This window comes from Lynx rufus, unplaced genomic scaffold (genome assembly GCF_022079265.1).
Source record: "Lynx rufus isolate CCGP_SWC_20201006 ecotype Redwood Valley unplaced genomic scaffold, mLynRuf1.p SCAF_7, whole genome shotgun sequence".
NCBI classification, from domain to species: Eukaryota; Metazoa; Chordata; class Mammalia; order Carnivora; family Felidae; genus Lynx; species Lynx rufus.
This window is the reverse complement of record NW_025814889.1, coordinates 59,899,723-59,918,587: the sequence shown is the minus strand read 5'-3', so window position 1 is coordinate 59,918,587 and position 18,865 is coordinate 59,899,723. Positions and strand designations below refer to the sequence as shown.

The window sequence follows — 18,865 nt, the reverse complement described above, 5'->3', positions numbered from 1 at the left end:
CTCTCCAACTTCAGCTCTAGCTTTCTCCATAGTTACTAGTCTGTAGCTACTATGGCCACCTTTGTTTATAGAACATGAAGAGCATGGTTCTACTGCCTAGATGGCTTCTCTCCCCATGACTGTCTCCTTTTTATCATTCCCATCTTTTCCAGCCCAGCTCAAATATCATTTCTTCAGCACCTACCCCATCTGAGGTTGTCACCTTTCCCCATGCCTCTATTTTCTTTCACTTATTAACATTTAAAAGGATCATATTTATTGGCTCATTTACTGCCTTTTTGCACACTGGGATATAAGCTCCAGGAGAACTCATCTATCTTGTTTACCACCATATGCCTAATCTCTCAAATAGCCTAGAATATAGTAGGCTTCCAAGAAATATTTATTGGATGAATGATCTGGTCCATAAAGTGACTGATTAATCATATTATCTTGTTTGGTAGCTTTTTAAGATAAAAAATGGTATGGAATTTCATCACTGTTTTAAAGAGAAGATTTAACAAATTGGCATATGTGCAAAAAAAGAAATCACCACAAGTCTGCCTGGCGTCTTCATGTAACAGTATAGATCTCATGCCTCATAAACAAAGTATCAGAGAGTCATTTTCTTTCTATTATTTGATACAGTCAGTTATGACTTTTTGTGAGGTAGAAGAAAGGCCTCTGTTAGGCTGGTAAAACCTTTAGTTACCACGTCATAAGAAATTGTTATTTTAACTAGGCTTATGTTTATTTTTCCCACTTATACTTTCAGAACGTAAGCACCCGTGTTAAACATTTTTGGTATATAATTTTCTGTTACAATTTAAGTCAGGCATATGTTCATATGTTTTTATTTCCTTTCTCAAAAAGCCATATTTACTGAGGGATTATTGTTTCTCTTTTGACAATACATTTGAGTGAGTTTTCTGTTATGAATACATTAATCCATGTTGCCAACTCTAATAGAACCTGTTATTTCTAAGCTGCCTGCAGTACATTCTGACAGTCTTTCTTCTTTGCAGGAATATATTGCTAAGAATTTCTGTGTCATGCAGTCCCAGATTGGCTATGATATTTTGGCAGAAGATACCATCACAGCTTTGTTGCACAACAACAGAAAACTACTAGAGAAACATATCACAGCAAAAGAAATAGAAACATTTGTCAGTTTACTCAGGAGAAATCGCGAGCCAAGGTTTGAAGTGGTTCATGCAGTGTTCTTTACTAGTGGGGACAGTGCTTTATTTTTGCTTTTTGGAAAAGAGTTTTTGCTTTATTTTTAGAATGTGGTAAAAGTTGGAGTTGTTTCACACCATTAGCTTTCATGGACAAAATTATGTTCAGCTTGCTGTTATAATAATCATGTATCACAGACTTATTACCTCGTAGGACATGGAAACCTTTTATAGACACAGTTAAATATAAATGACTTTCATTCTCATCACTTATGTTTGTATAGTACTTATAGTTTTTCAAAATGTATTCGTGTACATTGTCTTATGTAAGTCCTCACACAATCCCGTGAGGTTTGCTGTTTATCTATGGTCAGCCACATTTGAGAGATGAGAAAATAGAAGCCTACATCGTAACTTGCCCAAGAATACCCCAATAGTGAGAAATACTATATTACTATTACATATTTAAAATATAGTAATATTTCTCACTATTGGGGTATTACATCCAATTCAGTTTCTATTGATCCATGCTGCTTTATGTGGGAGAAGTGAATGCAGAAACATCAAGCACATTGACAGCTTTCTTTACTAAGTAGTGCAGCAAATAAATGTTAAAAGGTAGAAATGGGGCTTTGACTCACAGAATTAGCTTTCATCTGCTTTTGTTTTGTTATCCAATTCTTGGATAGTCCATTTTAGGGCAGATAAATAATTTTCTAAATGTAATAAGTCACAGTGCTCTGGGATGAATATCACCAAATAAATAGAAGCAAACATATCCTTTTTTGAAACAAGGTTTGTATTAAACACAAATAATTGGATGTTTAGTTTGTTTCTAATGATGCAATAGATAAGCAACACATTAAAAATGTTGCATGGAGATAATATTAAAAATAGATAGAAAAAGTTATTTTCATTATATCCCCGACCATATTTTTATTGTGATATTTTATGAAATGTGTTTTCTTACTGTTCAACTTATTTTTTTTTCTTTTGCCAGGTTTTTGGATTATTTATCAGATCTGTGTGTGTCTAATACTACTGCTATACCTGTAACTCAAGAACTCATCTGTAAATTTATGTTGAGCCCAGGCAATGCAGACATTCTCATTCAAACTAAGTAAGCAGGGGAGGAATCTTTTTCTGTTCATCATTTGTAAGCATTATAGCTCCTTGTCATATTTGTGAGTGAAATATTGTGAAATATTTGTCATATTTCTTTTTTTATGTTTATTTAGTTTTGAGAGAGAGAGAGAGAGAGAGAGAGAGGATGAGTGGGGAAGGGGCAGAGAGAGAGTGAGACACAGAATCCGAAGCAGGCTCCAGGCTCTGAGCTGTCAGCACAGAGCCCGATGCAGGGCTTGAACTCACGAACCGTGAGATCATGATCTGAGCCGAAGTCGGATGCTTAACCGACTGAGCCACCCAGGCGCGCCCCTGTCAGTGAGCTTCTTAATAGATTTTGTATGTATAATTTATTTCAAGGCTGGTCTCAATGCAAGTAGACAACCCCCTGGAGAGCTCCATCCTTTCAGATGACATTGATGATGAAGAAGTTTGGCTCTACTGGATTGACAGCAACAAGGAACCTCACGGCAAAGCTATCAGACACCTTGCACAAGAAGCAAAAGAGGGCACCAAAGCTGATTTGGAAGTTCTTACCTATTACAGGTAAAGAATCATCATAAATGTCAATCTTACATATTCATTGAGAGAAGATTCTCTGAAACCTCCGGAAGTCATATATCTAGGAAGAGGAAATTTAAAAAATCCTGTCAAAGCTAAGGTAGTGAAAATACGTAATATTACTTAAAATATTCAAAATAAAAGTCAATATCTGTGTTTTCCACCTACACCACTTGCAGTTTTCTGATTTTTCACTAATTTCGAATTGGTGTAATTTCCCCCATTACTGATTGGAGTGGGTGCAGATGTGAGACATGTTGGGACCCCAGTGTTGGACTTGAGAGATGGTACTTAGCTGGGTGTGCTGATCCAGCCGCAGAGGTGGCCTCGGAGAAAGTTAGCCGGTGGGAGTGTGATTGTGCTTATGAATACGTGGGGACCTAGGGCTGGAGAGAAACTGGTATCTTTGGTTATGAAAGTTCACTGGAAACAGGTCGCAGCAGAAGTTGCGATGGTAGTTCCCGGTGGTCAGTATTTTGGGAGCAAGAACTTAGCTGGTATCTTTGAGTGGAAGGTATAGAAACCCCGGCAGATGCCCTGGGGAAAAGTTAGGCCCAAATGGCAGGAATCTGAGAAAGGCAGAGCATGCTTCGTGTTCCCTGGTTTCTACAGGTATCGATCGCAACAAAGCCAAGGCTAATTCTTGATCTCGGAGGCTGACGAATCCAAGCCTAACTGATGCCATCTGGATTGGTCACATTTGGTTTGGGAAGTGAGTGGATCTAAGGTTAGAATGTAGATAATAGAGCCAGAGCCGAGTGGGACTGGGAAGGTGAGAGGTGGTTTCACGTGAGCCGTTATCCATAGCCTTCAAGCTTAGTGTATTTGTAATCCTAGGAAACCAAAAATGGACAGCCTAATGATACTTTCCATCAGACACATGTTGCTGGAACAAGTAACAGAAATTGTAACTTGAACAGGCATAGAGACAATTTCTTGTATTTGTTGTCATTTGATCACTTACCACCAAAAAAATTTGACTCCAGTGTGACAGACCCTTGGAAGTTTCGGTGTCATGAAAGTAGATAGTAGACACTGACTGATACTGTGCTGTTTAAGAACTTTTTCTTTTTTTTTTTCAACGTTTATTTATTTTTGGGACAGAGAGAGACAGAGCATGAACGGGGGAGGGGCAGAGAGAGAGGGAGACACAGAATCGGAAACAGGCTCCAGGCTCTGAGCCATCAGCCCAGAGCCCGACGCGGGGCTCCAACTCACGGACCGCGAGATCGTGACCTGGCTGAAGTCGGACGCTTAACCGACTGCGCCACCCAGGCGCCCCTTTAAGAACTTTTTCAAGATAAGACAAATAATGTAATATGCTTAATATTTTTAAGGTACCAGCTAAACCTCTTTGCAAGGATGTGCTTAGATCGCCAGTATCTGGCCATAAACCAGATTTCTACGCAGCTCTCTGTCGATTTGATCCTGCGGTGTGTGTCGGATGAGAGCCTGCCATTTGACCTCCGAGCGTCTTTTTGTCGCCTCATGCTCCACATGCATGTTGACCGGGATCCCCAGGAGTCTGTGGTACCTGTTCGCTATGCCAGGCTCTGGACAGAAATCCCCACAAAGATCACAATTCATGAGTATGTTTGGAAAAATTTCTTGAGGACTTTAAATTTAGTAGATGAACTTGAAATCAAATGTCTTCAATTTTGAAATGAAGTATATGGAAGGGCATTTCTGTGCTCAAACTCAGGTTTTGGTCTTTTTTGTTTTTACTGTTTTATTATCTATCTATCTATCTATCTATCTATCTATTTATTTATTTTAGAGAGAGAGAGAGAGTGTGAGAGGGGGAGAGGGGCAGAGGGAGAGAGAGAGAATCTTAAGCATGGGCTCCATGCTCACTGTGGGGCCCATGCCCTGAGCTGAAGTCAAGAGTTGGAGCTCAATTGGCTGGGCCACCCAGGCACTCCTATTATTTTACTATTTTTTGAAATTTTATTTTAATTCCAGTTAGTTACCATACAATGTAATATTAATTTCAGGAGTATAATATGGTGATTCAACACTTCCATACAATACCCAGTGCTCCTTAATCCCCATCACCTATTTAGCTCATTCCCAGGTTGTTAGTCTTTCAAATGCAAATAAGATACTCTTTTGGAGAGTGGCTGGGTGGCTCAGAAAACCACCAGACTCTTGATTTTGGCTCAGGTCATGATATCTTGGTCTGTGAGTTTGAACCCTACATCAGGCTTTGTGCTGAAGGTGCTGAGCCTGCTTGGGTTTCTCTATCTCTCTCCCTGTCTCTCTCTGTTCCTCCTAAATTGCACGTGCAAGCACACATGGGTGCTCTCTCTCTCTCTCTCTCAAAAACAAATAAATAAAATTTTAAAAATAAAATAAAAAATGCTCTTTTTGGAGAGGAAAATGACAGCTCTTTTTTTTTAATTTATTGATTTATTTTTGGAGAGAGAGAGGGAGCAGGGGAGGGGCAGAGAGAGAGAGAGAGAGAGAGAGAAAGGGATTGAGAGGGAGACCCAAGCAGGCTATGCACTGTTAGCTCAGAGTCCAATGTGGGGCTTGAACTCACGAACCATGAGATCATGACCTGAGATGGAGTCAAGAGTCAGATGCTTAACCCACTGAGCCACCCAGGTGCCCCCAACTCTTGATAATAGAAACATTATTCTAGAAACCAATAAACAAATCATATTTATGATAGGAGTAATAATTTTTTAAGTGTTTAGTATTGTGGTAGAAACATCTAGAAAGGTAACTAAGTTACCTAAACTTCAGAAGCCAGGAGGTTAAAGTACATATATTTTCCTGTTTTAAATGATTTCAATCAATTTAACTTGCTTCATATTCATCTTGTCTTCCCAGATATGATTCTATAACAGACTCTTCCAGAAATGATATGAAGAGGAAATTTGCACTGACAATGGAATTTGTTGAAGAATACTTGAAAGAAGTTGTAAATCAGCCCTTTCCTTTTGGGGATAAAGAAAAAAACAAACTGACATTTGAGGTATTTTATAAAAACAATTCATTTGTGAGGCTATTCAGTTTTTTCTGTGAAAAGTTAGATACATTGAGCATCAAAGATTTTTTCCTCTAATATTTAGGATGTCTTGGTAATTGGGTAGTTTAGTTGATGAAGGTATGATCCCTCTACCATTGATTAAAAGATAGATTTGATGCTTTAATTATACCTGAAGTACAATACAAAATATTTTAGTTACAATTATCTGTTATATACTATTTTCCTGGATTTTGGGGGGGGGTTCATTTGTGTAAACTTTGTTGCATTTAATGAACAAAGACAGTTTGCATACATTGTAATTTGTTTGGATACATCCCCCCCCCCCTGCCCCCAACTCATGGAAATGAAATTTTTAGCCTCATTAAACTGAATTGAAATACCTTTGGTTTTAATATCATTTGGGGAATATAGTGACAAAATGAGAGAATAGATGCTATTACTTGATAACCTGGTGTATTAGGCGTCTACTGGTGTGTAACAGATTACCCCCAAACTTAGCCCAAAGGAACAAGCATTTATTATCTCACAGTTTCTATGGGTCAGGAATCTGGAAATGCATGATTGGGTAGTTCTGGCTCAGGGACTCTTATGAAGTGTAATCAAGCTGTTGACGGGGGTTGCAGTTATCTGGGGCTGGGTGATCTGCTGCTAAGCTCACTTATGTGTTTCTTGGTGGCCCTACCTCCTTGCTGGCTATTTACCAGACACTTCATCTTCTTGCCATGTGGGCCTTTCCATAGGCTGCCTGTGTCCTTATGGCATGGCACTCAGAGCAAGCCATTAGAGAGAGAGAGAGAGAGAGCCCAAGATGGAAGTTGCAATCTTCTATAACCTAATCTTGGAAGTAGTGTGCTATCACTTCTGCCATATTCTGTTGGTCACACAGACCATCCTTGGTGCAATGTGAAAGGAGACCATAGCTTGGGGACCATCTGGAAACTGTCATACCTAGATTGCCTTATAGTATCCAGAAAGCCACAAAGCAGCATAGGGACATATATTTCTGGACAAATTCATGGATAATATCCATTTATTAAAGTAACTCATTAATGTAACCATTTATTAAGTGATATCCTACTGACTTAAATAGGTTAATATTTAGTTAAGTAAACCATTCCAGTGTAAATTTCTTTAAACACCTTGATACACCTAAAATCTTCTCTTCTTGGCTTCCTTACTGGCTGTTGACCACATGCCTCATCTTGTCATGTTGGGTTTTGATAGAGATGACAAACTGGCCCTATTTAGATTTAATCATAAGCTCGAATAAATCAGAGTTCAGTGGTTGCTTTTGTAGGCATTTCAATTCCTAGGTGTTAAAGGATTAGAAAGTTTAGAAACACCTGTGCTAATTGAGATGCTATAAAAAAACCAATGTTAATTTCAGTTTCTAATGTTTTTTGTTTCTTTTCCACCCCCCTCCCTTTCTTTATTAAGGTGGTCCACTTGGCTCGGAATCTTATATACTTTGGATTTTATAGCTTCAGTGAATTGCTAAGGCTAACGAGAACACTTCTGGCTATCCTAGATATTGTACAGGTCCCTATGTCATCGTATTTTGAAAGACTGAGCAAATTTCAAGATGGAGGTAAGAATGTTTAAGAAAAGTTATAATCTTTTTGGAGGTAAGGTGAAAACATATCTACAGAGAAGTGGTTATTAACATGTACCTGCTAGAGTATGTGTACACATGAAAATTGATCCTATGATAGGACTGAGTGCTAATAGGCTGGATTTCTAAACATTCTTCTCTGTTTTTAAATTAAAGCTTTGAAAGAAAAATTTATAGATCAATTAGTTCTGTCTTTGGCAACTAATATTATGGCTAATCTACTAGTGAAAATATTACGTATTAAAGAATCAAAAACATCTTAATATTTGTGATCAGTTTGGTATGTGTCATATGCTGGCTATGCTTCATAGCAGGGAATAGAAATGTACAAAGAATCGGAACAGTAATGGTTGTGCCAGAGAAGCACTGAATGCAAAACCAGTGTGGGAGGCAGTATAGAGAATGGGTTTTTGAGTTAGAGTGCTGTATTCAAATCCTGCCTTTGCCATTTGTTAACTTAGGCAAGGTACTTCTCTTAAGAGTTTATTTTTTTTCTTGTCTGAGATATGAAGATGATAGCAACAGTATTTTCCTTACAGTTTCCTTGTGAGATTTAGTGAATGTCTACGATATATTCAAGGTACTTCCAACAGTGCCTGTTTTCTAACTCAATTAAAAAATCTTTTGATGGTGGTTAGCTTAGGTTGGATGCCTTGCAAACACAGAGGTAGAGAATTGCTTGCAGGCGGTATATTGAAGAGTGCATTCAGGATATACACCTGCAAGGAAGTGAGGAAGGTAGGACTGGGCAGATGGAGGAGCTGATCCACCCTGTAGGTACATCTTGCAAATCAGCTCATCCTATAGGGAGCCCTAGAGCAGGGCTGGCCCTTTGTAGTTGTCACAGATTAAAGCAAAGGTGCTGAGTTTTGTGTTTTTGCATTAGCCAGCCACTGACTGACGGTTTTATCATGAAGTGGGGAGTGTACCCTTGGGTAAGGTAGTTCCCTTCGGTCAGGGGTCACTCTTAGTGAGAGGCATAGTGGGAAGTCAGCACCATGATGTTCAACAACTGGGGGAATAGGTGCCTAAGCTCTGAAGAAGGGACATGGGTGGAGCACAGTGTGGCCACTATAGTGTCCACTACAGGATTAAAAAAGTGAAACCAGAAATGTAATTTCAGACATAAGGAAGAAATATCTGGTTAAGATTATAAATGAGGAACTTGCAGGTAGCTGAGGTAATTAATTGCTGCTACCTAAATCTCAAGAATCTCTACATCTTCCAAAAATCTGTAGAGATCAATAAGAAGCAAATTAAACCACATAAATCCCTCACCTTCAGCAGAACAAGAAGAAAGAGGACAATAAAAACTTCAGGTGTAAGTAGAAAAGTAGCATCAGTTTTCAGTATAGCTCTCTCCCAGGTTCTCACTGCAAGCCTTTGTAGACAGTTAGAAGGTTCTGGAAAACCTGGGCTGAAGAGACAAGAAGGGATTGTGTGCAAATCACCCTCAGAAAGAGAAAGTCTATGCTAAGTGTGAAAATACTGACAGAGAATCTAGGTGGATAAGAGCACTGAGTAAAGATGAAGGGACTTAACAGTGCATAGGTAGAAATTGTGGAAATGCAATGCCTCTCAGGAAGAGGAGGGTTAATGTTTATCCCTAGGGATGAAGGAGAGGCACCCTTTGGAATCTTGTTGGTGAAGGGAAAAATAAGCAAGGTGGCAAAATCCTGAGTACCACAAGATAAAAGAAAACCACAAAATTGAAGGAAAGGTGCATAATTCCTTTCCATTGCCCCCCACCAAGAGCCAAACTTTAAAGAAATTGCACTTCACCACTCTGACAGGAGAGGGTGATCTTGAACTAAAGATTACATGAACCAGCTCACATTGTCAACCTTGTCCAAGAAATGCAGATATGAAGTTGGTCCTCCTCTATATGAAACTCTTGTAAGAGCAAAATAGAATAAAAAATCAAAACATATCAGTTGATGGAAATTCTTCTCTGAAAAACAACCATAAAAGATAAAAAAATTATAACACGAGACTCTAAAGTGAAATAACTATCTTAAAACAAACATTGGGATGTGAAAAATACCTTGAATCATAGATTCAAAAACTAATGCTAGAAATAGACCAAAAAACTAGGAAGAAATGAAATGAAAGTTTATTGGATCTGGGAAAGAAATAGAATAAAATATAGACTTTATTTTTTTTAGAAATACAGACTAAATTATATTATCAAAAGAGTAGATTAGAATGAACGTGTAATATGAACCATTGAAGAAAGGCAGGAAAACAATGATGAGAATGTCAGTGATATGGAGAAACAAGTAAAAAGAGTCAGAGAGAAAGTGGATGAAATGGAAGAAAGGCAAAGAAGAGCTATCATATGAATAATTGGAGCTCCTTTGAAGAAGAAAAAGAAAACCATGGAGCAGAACTTATATTTAAAATTACAATCCAAAAGAATATTTTGTAAATAAAAGATAACCTAAGTCCTACATGGTGAAATTGTCCAGAATGGTGATTTCTAAGACATAGCATGATAAAATTATTATGTATAGTGTATATTCAGAGAGAGTCGTGGTGTGTCAGTGGAGGCACTATGAAAACAAATGGAGAAAAAATGAGAATGTATATAAGTGTTCTATTCTGTTCTTGCATCTTTTATATATAATCTTGAAATCTTATAAAAATAAAAGTCTATGGACAATATCTGAATGAAAGCAAAGGAAAAGCCAAGAACAGCAATGGTATATCAAAGAGCAGGGACATGCTGATAGACTATTCTGTTTCTGTTTCCTGAATCTCATCAGTGAGAGGCTTCTCTTAACAGTCCCAGAGGGTACATAGGAGTTGAGATATTGTGTTAAAGATATTTCTTGGTGTGATGCTTTTATAATCTTCAGTTTACTCTGAACTAAACTATTCTTAAAATGTTAGAAATTGATCTTGGCTGTTGGTCCCAGTGCTCACAGTCTGCTTTCAGAGTATTACCATAAAGAAAAGTAGTTTTTGTCTTCTCAAAATTTGATAATATCTTGTTTGCACTTTTCACTGTCATATCCAGGTCTACCCTGTAAGAGACATTTTTTAAGTTTATTTATTTATTTTGAGAGAGAGAGAGAGAGAGAGAGAGAGAGAGAGAGAAAATCCCAAGCAGGCTCTGCACTGTCAGCACACAGCCCAGTGTAGGGCCAGAACCCATGAACTGTGAGATCATGACCTGAGCTGAAATCAAGAGTCAGATGCCTAACTGGCTGAGCCACCCAGGCACCACTAAGATGCATTTTTTACTTTTTAAAATTGTTTCTAATTCTCATATTTTCTCATGGACTCCACCCATCTCTGGATATCTTCATCATTTTTTCAGCAATCTGAGAGCCATTGGTTAATTTTTTCAACAGGAATTTATTGAGTTACTATTGTATGCCAGACACTGTTTTACACACTGGAAATAAAGAAGATAAAGTCCTTAGCCACAAGGAGGACAATTAATAAATACAGAGGCAGAATCCCTCCCTTCTCTGTACTGGGGGAAACAGATAATAAACAAATGAATATATACTGTTACATCAGATAATGTTGTGAAGAAAAATAAAGTAGGCCAATATGGAGAGTGGAGTAAGTGGGGAGGATGGCAGAATTGACTGAACAACCTCTGACATTTGAGCAGAGGCCCACGTATGTCATGGAGGTCAGCCCTGAGGCAGAATATGCTTGACATGTGGGAGGAGCAGCAGGAAGGCCATTTTGGCTGAGGTAAAATGAGAAGGAGGAGAATAGTAGGACAGAAAGTTGGAGAAGCCTGGATTGTTGAGCCTTGCAGACCTGTGAATCTGAATTTTGTTGAGTCTGTTGGGCAATTTTTGGAGGGATTTGAGAAGGGATTGATATTATCTGATAATTTTGGCTGCTGAGTAGAGAACAGAGAATACTGATGTGGACATAATGGTAGGAAGACCATAGTAAGAAGCTGTCGGGGAATTGGGTAATGGTGACGAACTAGGAGAGTAGTGGTAGACAAGGGGAGAAGTGGATGAATTGGGAATTTTACAGTCTTAACTGATAGGACATGGATGTGGAAAGAGAAAGACAGTCAGAGATTATTCCTAGGTTTGAATTAACATCCAAGTAGAGAAGTTGTGTCAACAGCTGGGTATATGAATGAAACTTTAGGGTAATGTCGGGGTAGGAAATATAAATGGGAGAATTAATGCATAGAAATCATTCAAAATATCAGACTGAATAAGATCACTTACAGAGTGATTATTGATCGGGAGGAAATGAGATCTAAAGATTGACTCCTGGGACCCTCCAACATTGAGCTATGAAATAGAGGAAGTGTCAGCAAAAGAGACTGGGGCAGAGAGGCCAGTGAATAAAGAATACCAGGAGAATGTGATATCTTGGAAGCCAAGTAAAAAGTAGCACTAGATAATTTTAATTATTTGTTGGCTCATCTACATATATTTTCTAGGTAACTAATATTCATTGAGTACTCTATATGCTAAGTGGTTTTACATGGATTACCTTCCATGTAGTGTGATTTCTGCTTAGTGACACACATTATTTTACTCCATTATTAAAATATGAAACACGACAATTTTACTCAGTATTAAAATAGATTCACAATAGATTTGTGAGCCAATTATAATTCTCTAAGAAAGTTCATTTTGTATTGATGGGAAACATCTCTGTATACATACTGCATCAACCAAGACTCAGAGGTTTCTTCCTTTTGAGACTGGTATGTCAAGTAGAATAATGTCTCTTCATTTGGGGAAATACATTTTCCTAATTTGTGGAAAGGAGTTTGTGGATTTTGGCTAGGTTTTTGAACTCTGAAAGAATGTGCTTATCCCCTTACTAGTAAATACCCAAGAGTTCTGTTATCCTAGTTTTTGGTGTACTGAAATTAATTTGAATTTAAGGACCATAGTTTCAAGATTCCTTCTCTTGATATCTGCAAATCAGAGGGTAAATTATTTTTTTATACATTCCTATGATTGGGTATCTAATGTAATCTGCGAGAAAACAGAGTTTGTTTTTAAGCATGATTTGATCACAATTATGATTGAATTATAGATGATACCTCTGAGAGACATTGTTATGCTGTGCTTTCTTCCTTCCACTAACCTCTAGAAGTCCTTCCCAAAGAATCATTTTTGCTTTTACTAATGTTCAACGTTTATTTTATGTTAACTTGCATTATTAGCTTTTTAGAAAGTTTTATTTTAAAGTTCCAATATAGAAAAGCATATTCAGGGAGATTAATTAACTTGCCCAAGATGTGCTAGTAAGTTAGCAGCATTGCTAAGAGTTAAAGCATAAGAAAGTAGTTTTCCTGTTGTTTGTACCACTTGATTATGTATTAGTTCAGAGAGCTAATATTTTAAAACAATTGTTACTGAGGTTAAATCTTCGGTTCATAAATTTTTTTAAGTAAACACTTTGTGTGGGATCTTATAAATATGGATATTTATAAGGTAAGTAAACAAAATATAGAGTTTAAAATGAAAGGAAATTGAGACAAAGCAATGTCATGTGCCTCTAGATGTGATGCACTAAGAAGGACGTAGCATCACCTAGTAAGTGTCCCTGACAAAAATTCAGAATCTCCAGCTAATCACGAAGAATTATGAGACAAATACAAATTGTGGGATATTTTATGAAACAATTGGCTTGGACTTTTCAAAATGTCCATGTCATGAAAGATAAAGAAAGGCTAAGAAACTGTTCCAGATTAACAGGTGATTAAAGAGAAATGACAACTAGATACAATATGTGATTCTGGATCAGGGAGACTATCATTTACAGAAGATATTATTGTCACAATTGGTGAGATTGGAATCTGAATTGTACGTTAGGTTCTGGCAGTGGATCAGATTTCCCGAATTTTATAATTGTACTGTGGTTATGTAAGAGGATGTACTTGTTTTTACCAAATAAAAGGTCAAGAAATGAGAATAAAAAGGTCATGGTGTGTGGAACTAACTCTTAAAGGGTGTAGGAAAGATATGTAAGATATATGTAAAGAGAGAGAGAGGGTGGGAAAGGATGCAAATATGGCTGAGTTTGTGACTCGCATAAAACTGGTCAGAAGATATTATAGGAGTTCTTTGTATTATTTTTGCAATTCTTCCCATATTTTGGAAGTGTTTCGAAACAAGTTAATGACTGAAATAATTAGCCAAGTAGGAAAATGATTTATTGTATTTAAGATGACACTTCAAACTTAAAGTATTATCTGGCATCTCTACTAGGAAGTGTGTTATTATAGCTGAGTTCTATTAGACTATAAATTCCTAACAAAAGTTCTGTTAGACTCTATAAATTCTTAATAAAAAAAGCAAGAGAGAACACATTTCTGGAATCTCTAAATGTGGAGACAGGATTTTCAGGCCTGGGAAAAATTCCTGTGGTATAGGATGAGACAGAGGTTGATGCCAGAGAGGAAATCCCAGACTACAGAAAGTACCTGGGGGAAAAAAAAAATAACTGTTAGTTTAAAGGACAACTCATGGGAGCCATAGCATTGTGGCCACATTACAATACTCAGTGTATCATCATCTTGGCTTTTATACTTAAATGATATGGATTATATTTTCCTATTTTAGTGAAACCTTATTCAATTGGAAGTCATTTGCAAAGCAAGATTTTTTAAAAACAGGAAGTAATTTTATAAGCATTGTTGCTAGATGAACCAGTTCCTTTAAAGTATGTGATAATAGTTTTCTTTTCTCATACCATGTCTGGAAAATTTTGTGCAATAGAACCGGGTCTTTTTTTTTTTTATCCTTCTGATCTCCTTACAACTTACTAATTCTGCTCCAGCACAGTTGGGGTTGGACATTCAGGGAAATGTGTTTGGTAGCAGTTTGGCAGGTCAGACCCAGGGGAGCGGAGGAAGAGGTGTGTCCAGAAGGAAAGGGCTTTCAGTTCCTGGAGTTCCATTTCTTGCCGGCCTCAGTGGCACCTGACTTAAGGAGGGTGTGCATGCACAGTGTGCAGTATTCTTTTTTTTTTTTTTTTTTTTAAATCCTGTAGGTTTAGATGTCGGTAATTAGTGTTTGAGGCGATGGGGATGGCTGGCTAGAAAAGTGGCAATCCCAGAAGTTGTCCTCTTTGGGTCCTGGGTAACAGCCCACCTCTGTGCCGCTGTGAGTTGTCGTCACGCTGGAGTTGGTTGGGGGTCTGAATGTAGCTCCCAGGCCGTGTTGCCCAACAACACAGTAGTTTTCAGTTGGCACGCTCAGCAGAAGTGGCTAGGCTCAGAAGCAACTTTTCATTTGTGTGCCCTAGAGGTGGCCTGCTCAGAAAATTATGCAGGTGTCCCCACATGGAGGCGCTGGGAGCCAGCACTGCCCTGGCCTGTGCTGTCATGAAATAGAAGATCCTAACCTTCAGAGCCATCAATCCAATTCTCTTCATTGGCTATGCACTCACTTAAGAAAACAAATACTGTTTTCAAACAAATGTATTCGCTCCCAGCAGGGTATGTTGTTGAGTCAATTTGCTTTGCCTAATACCTATCATTTGCTCTCAGTGATTTAAAGTGCACAGGCACCATTCAGTGTAATTGATCTTTTGGGTGGAAGGATTATGTCAAGCAGTGCTGTTTTTTGTCACGTATACAAGTTAAAAGCAAATGCATATGCTGGCTGATAAGTCAGATATTTTCAATATACTTTTGAAAGTACATTTTACTTACTTACTGACTTACTTACTTATTTATTTATTTAAACTACATTCTATTTAAAAATTATACTTTTTTTTTTCTTTATGCTTACGGAAGGGTGTACAATCCAAGGATTGATACTACTGTTAATTAAGATCACTTTTTGTGGCAGGGTGGGTGTATTTTGTTCTCCTAGAGAGTCATTCAATTTGGGAAGACATGTGAATACGACTTACATTCTTCTAATGAACATTACATGTTAGCTCTGAGCGGTGAGGGTAAGTCTCATCTCCATTGAACAGGGTACAGAATGTGATACAGTCTGGGGATGGTTTGGGTCTAACTCCTTATTTAGTGATCTGGCCAGTATCCTTCCATGCGTCTGTTTGTTGTTTGAATGGAACTGGGGTTCAAATTTCAACCTCCAACAGGGAGCAAGAAAGTCTTATCCATGGAATACGATGCAGTCCTAGTTAGGGCATCTAGGCCGCCACCATCATTTCTTTTCACAGTTGTCTCCCCGTCCTTGAACTCACCACAGTTTGAAAAGGCAGTATATCAGAAAAGTATCAAAAGACCAAACCAGAGCTGAACAGTTTCTTTTAATCTTCTGTCATTTTGCTTTTTTACAACTTCAAATTCTTGGGAGTTTCCATGGTCAAGCCCCAAAATGTGGGCCAGTCCCTAATCAGTAACCAGATAATCTCTTTTTTTGGCATATGTGTTATAATGTTAAAAATGGGAAATCACTGAAAAAGTCAAATGGAGAATTCCATTTGCTCTTAGGATTTCCTTTCTTTTGAGGCTTCAGGCTCGGAGCTAAAGTGCCTTTGGTTTTAGAGAATAAGAAACAGATAACCACAATGCCCTGAAATTACCTTTCTGCCCTAAAAGGGTTGGAGCTGCACTGGGTGAGTTACAGCCCTGTGGGCCCAACCCAGGGTAGGGAAGAGATAAGACGACGGGCTGGAAGAGGCACTTGGCATATATGTCTGTCTGGGGGCACCCCTTTGCCTCAGGAGATTTGGGGAAGAGAGTAAGAACTCTCCGCCTAGCGGCAAAGAACCAGCCTTTTTCTTCAGTTTAACTTTTGCTTTGTCTTGGCAGGGACTGTACACGATCCACCTTGAAATGCTTTTTCTGGCAGCATAGTTGCTGTTAAAAAGAAAGGAAACTGAGATGGGAGGTGGAGCAGAAACATTTTTTAATATTGTGATATGGGTGGGAAAGGAAGAGAATATTTGCCGGCAGAATATCTGCCAGAAAATAGTTTCTTCCTTTATGAAATTAGATTAGCCTAACTGTGATCTTTACGGTCTCTTTCAGTTCAAAACTGTGATTCTTTGAAGATTAGTGTGTAACTCTCATTCACTCACTGAATGGTGTCTTTTTAAAGTGTGTTGCAAAAACGCTCCTGTGAGCCAATATCCATGAAGCATATCTCCTGGTTAATAGCTGTGATTCCTCTTTGTGAAGACAGCAGCTAGAATGCCTTGAAACCAGAAGCCTTTGTTCACTTCAGATTTTGAGTGGATCACAAAAAAAGCAAGTAAGCAAGCAAGAAAGGATTTCCCTGGGTGCGGGTGAGGCTGAGGATGTATATATGGGGAGCTGGGAGTGAGGATGAACAGAAACGAGGTTTAGTACGAAGACCGTAACTGAAGAGCAAGTACCTAAGGTACAAGGCAGCTTTCATTGTAAAGACTCATTCACGTGTTCCTTCATCTTCTTTTAATTTCTCATCTGATTGAGTTCTTTCCAGGTCTCTATTAAGGATTTGTTTGCAGGGGAGTTCAGAGTACTCAGAAGTGTTAGCAAGGTTTACCTGTAGGGGGAAGGTACCACAGTTTCCATTTGTCATCTGAAAATCTCTTGCAGTGATTTCTGAACTTATGTTTTCCCGATACCATTCTGCCTCTCCGTGTTCTCCTTTGGATGGCCTTCTTCTTTGACCTGTCTTCCTTCATCTCTGCTTTCAGTGATGTCCCTTTACTTCACATACGTCTGTCTTATTTCCAGTGTGTATCTTGTTCCTCATACCTCCCTACTTCCTGTATGCTGTTCTCTTCTGCCTACTTCTTTCTGTGTGAACCATGTATTTCTAGTAAAGGAAAGTTCCAGTATTTCTAGTATTTCATGTATTTCTAGTAAAGGAAATTTCTAGAAATTCTGTATTTCTAGTGCAGTCCTATTCACAGTTCTACGTTTTCTCTTGTCCCTTTGTGTGTGTGCGTACTGTGTCCGATGAGCATGTTATCATAATGCCTTGAGATTCTTCCACTAATTTTTAAATAAGAACAACGGCAACAGCAATGATGTCAGTGTCCCTGAACCTCTGGAGTTACTCATTGCTGGTTATGTTCCCCAGGAATCAGGCCCTGAACTGGAGATTAGCATGAAGGTTTACTAGCTTAATCGTAGGATCAACACCAGTGCAATGGAAGGGGAAGAAGTAGGACTGGGCAAAGGGAGAAATTAGGTTGTGATGCAGACCTAGTGGGAAGCTCTGGAATGAGGGGAGAGGTCTGCTGTTGGGACGTCCTTCCAGAGTTGTCTCCTATTGGAATGAGGGTGGGGGCTGAGCCTTTATGCCTGCATGGGCTGCCCTGGAATGGGTGTGTGGCCTTGCTTGAGGTGGCTCTCTTCAGACTAGTCAGTCCCCATAGAGGGCTGACATTTGAGGGCTGACCTCCAAGTAGCTGAGGCAGTATACTGTCCTTCATCCCTGAAAGGGCATCTGGGCAAGACCATCACAGAGTCCACCATAGGTATCTCCCAGAAAAGTACCATGATTGGAAAATTTGTAGGTCAAGATTAAGATCTCATAGGAAATACAGATTAGGAAGAAAAATAAAAATGATTATGATCTTCTAGGAAATAGAGATTAGGGAGAAAAGTAAAAACATTAAAGCATTTAAATGTACAACAAAGGTCTCGATATGAAAAAAAAAAAATTCTAGAAGCTGCCTACTTCCAAATGCCCCAGAATCACAAGCATCAGAAACCTGTTCTGGGAAGCAAGTCTTTTCTGGAATAATCTTCTTCAGATATGAAGGAGGATTTCTGTGACATTCTGATTCTGAGGCTGGTTCTCCCATGGTTTTGCACTATGCTGACTATACCTCTGAGTTCTTTCTGGCGTAATGTACAATGTCTTATACTCCCTGTACCTGCCCCCCTTGGCTTTAAGCTTTTATAAGTTTTAGAAAAAGTGCCTGTAACTGACCAGTTTTCTCTTAGCTATCAATAAAGCCTAAAAGGACTTTTTCCCCTTCTGGGCTTAATCCTCTTTATATATGTTGAGAAAGTTTCAAACAGATGATCTATGTGAGATCATGTTCCTTTTATTTATTTATTTATTTTTTTTAACGTTTATTTATTTTTGGGACAGAGAGAGACAGAGCATGAACGGGGGAGGGGCAGAGAGAGAGGGAGACACAGAATCGGAAACAGGCTCCAGGCTCTGAGCCATCAGCCCAGAGCCTGACGCGGGGCTCGAACTCACGCACCGCAAGATCGTGACCTGGCTGAAGTCGGACGCTTAACCAACTGCGCCACCCAGGCGCCCCTCATGTTCCTTTTAAAAATCAAATGCATGTTTAAAAATAGGTAGAGAATAACTATGTGATATGTCTACTGTATACTGAGTTTCTACCATGTGTCAGGCCACACGTTGGCAAAAGATTACTATAAAGGGTTACTTATTATTTATATTCAACATTTAGCACACCTCTAGATCTTTTGCATACTTTTACTTTTAATCCATATTGGCCTCCAGCAATTAG

The 18,865-nt window shown here is 38.6% G+C and overlaps 1 protein-coding gene across 5 annotated transcripts in view; it reads left to right on the top strand.

The window, feature by feature from the left end:
• The window catches only part of ITPR2 (inositol 1,4,5-trisphosphate receptor type 2), a 500,503-nt gene that overhangs the window by 161,909 nt on the left and 319,729 nt on the right, over positions 1-18,865 (top strand). For all 5 annotated transcript variants that reach the window (XM_047065390.1, XM_047065392.1, XM_047065391.1 and 2 more), the window contains exons 16-21: positions 1,005-1,177; positions 2,158-2,277; positions 2,643-2,828; positions 4,181-4,432; positions 5,679-5,823; positions 7,276-7,426. In XM_047065390.1, coding sequence (XP_046921346.1) covers positions 1,005-1,177; positions 2,158-2,277; positions 2,643-2,828; positions 4,181-4,432; positions 5,679-5,823; positions 7,276-7,426 — 1,027 coding nt within the window. The remainder of the gene's footprint in view (positions 1-1,004; positions 1,178-2,157; positions 2,278-2,642; positions 2,829-4,180; positions 4,433-5,678; positions 5,824-7,275; positions 7,427-18,865) is intronic.